Source organism: Pteropus vampyrus, unplaced genomic scaffold (assembly GCF_000151845.1).
Source record: "Pteropus vampyrus isolate Shadow unplaced genomic scaffold, Pvam_2.0 Scaffold61, whole genome shotgun sequence".
In the NCBI taxonomy this organism is placed as follows: Eukaryota; Metazoa; Chordata; class Mammalia; order Chiroptera; family Pteropodidae; genus Pteropus; species Pteropus vampyrus.
Window position 1 is genome coordinate 3,011,526 of NW_011888842.1, and position 2,103 is coordinate 3,013,628.

Here is a 2,103-nt window from a genome sequence, read left to right on the forward strand (position 1 = left end):
CACACTCATGAGATTGTTACAAATTCGGGTTCCTGAGACCTAAGCTCCTTCATAGAATCAGAATTTCTGGTGTGGAATCCTAAACCTGCAATTTAAACAAGCACCCTAGGTCGGTCCTATAAAACAAATCATGTGGGGTGACATCTCTATAGGCAACAAAAATCCCCATATGTCTTCTTCTGTATCTTTATCCAATACTAGACACCAAAGCTCCATGCAAACAAGATTGCCATCTTCCCTCCACACTTCAGCCATCCCTGCTCCTATCCCAATGTAAGTGACTCATCTTTTAAAACCAGTTCCAACACCAACTTCCCCAGGAAGCCCTCTACGAACCTTAGGTATCAGCCGAAACTTTCTCTTCTGAAAATTTCACTGACATACCCACCCCTACACCCCTGTGTTAACAGAGATAAGACATGCCATGCCCTACCCCATTCTCAAATGAGCTGCAGGCTTCCTGAAGCCAGGAGCTCTCAAGGACCATTATATATTGGGAACTAAAGTTCTAAGATCTTATTTCATTGTTCCAACAATTCTATGAGATAGGCTTAATTGTCCCACTTTACAGATGAGGAAACCAAGGCAGCCTGGTATGCCAAAGGCCACAGAGGTAGGAGCAATGAGCAGTAGTATCCTCCCTGACCAGCTGACCCTCACGGCAAGGGGCCTCCAGCGAGTAGCCTTGGCACCTTGGGCCAGCACCATGTTAATAAGTCAATGGGCACTTACCACACATCCCGAAGAGTCCACCTGGCGGTCAGACACACACTTGAAATTTCGGGTGCAGCCCCCGTTGTTCCGAGAGCAGTCACGGACTGGCCCAAAGGAGGACAGCAGGTCATTGATGGTTTCGAAGTAGGTGGACAGCATTGCTTCTTCCCTTGGAGAAAAAGGGGACGGTTAAACCTCAGAGGCACCAGTATCATTAGGTTTTTTAAAAAATTTAAATGTGCATTCATTACACTCGAGATAATCATTTGTTATATTTATAACAAGAAAATGATACAAAAATATATTTAAAAAGAAGAAAAACAAACAAAATCCAATAAGCTTATCATCACATACCATGATATTTGTCTAGTTGTGATAAGTAAGATTACGCTTGCAACTCTATATCCTTTATTTCATTAGTTTTCATAATTTTGGAAGGTAGGTATTTTACCAATAGGGAACTGTGGCTCAGAAAGGTGAAATGTCTTGCTGAAGGCCACCTAGCTTGTAACGTGGCAGAATGGAAGTTTGTGCCGAGCTCCATCTGAGACTAAAGAGAAGGCCCCTCCTACTACCCAACTCTTAACATGCAGTATATGTTTCCACGGATCCCAGACTTCCTCATGGCAACTCTTCAAAATGAGCACATTCCTATTATTCTGACTTTGTGGATATAAATGGAAACAAGAAAAGGTGTGGGACTTACAACAAATTACACAGCTTACAAAGAGCCACGATGCAAACACAGGACTGTCTGACCCTGATACCCTGAACACTGCATACGGGTCGCATCATCAACACCGGAAACAACAGCTGTCGGAAAGGCCATGGTAATCCAGGCCAATGAATAATTCTTCTCAGATGAGGTTCCCAACAGACAACACCGGACTAGATACCGTAATCATGGATCTTCTAAAATTCTATTTGATGAGAGATATAGATGGAAGTTTCTGGAGGCTGTTTTCTGAAGAAAGGTCCATAAGAGGAATATCCCAGCACTGAAGTATCTAAGAAGCCCACGATTGCAGGAGATGCTGAAAACGCACCACAGGCGGTGAGAAGAGGCACTATATTCTTCTGTGACCTGTGCCTTGGCGAACACAGATTTATGAAAGAGGGGAGAAGCCTGCATGTGCACAGGTAGCGAGAAGAGGCCGGTGAGCACTGCTGGTGCTGTCTCTGGACCACCCTTCATCTCTTCTCCCATTCTTTTCCTCCTCAGGCCTGGGGCTCCATGTTTTGGTCTCCTAGCTTATTTCTTGTCACCAGTCTTACTGCCTTCTGTCTCATCTTTAATACTGACTTGCCAGTGAATTTGTTAAATTCCAGCTCTAATTAGATGCCCCACTGATCAATAGCTCTCCATTACTTATAGAAGAAAATCTAAAT

At 43.8% G+C, this 2,103-nt stretch overlaps 1 protein-coding gene across 1 annotated transcript in view; it reads right to left on the bottom strand.

Annotated features, from left to right (window-relative positions):
- The window catches only part of ASTN2 (astrotactin 2), an 843,256-nt gene that overhangs the window by 349,184 nt on the left and 491,969 nt on the right, over nt 1-2,103 (bottom strand). The window contains exon 11 of the mRNA XM_023531046.1: nt 733-883. Within this exon, the coding sequence (XP_023386814.1) occupies nt 733-883 (151 nt within the window). The remainder of the gene's footprint in view (nt 1-732; nt 884-2,103) is intronic.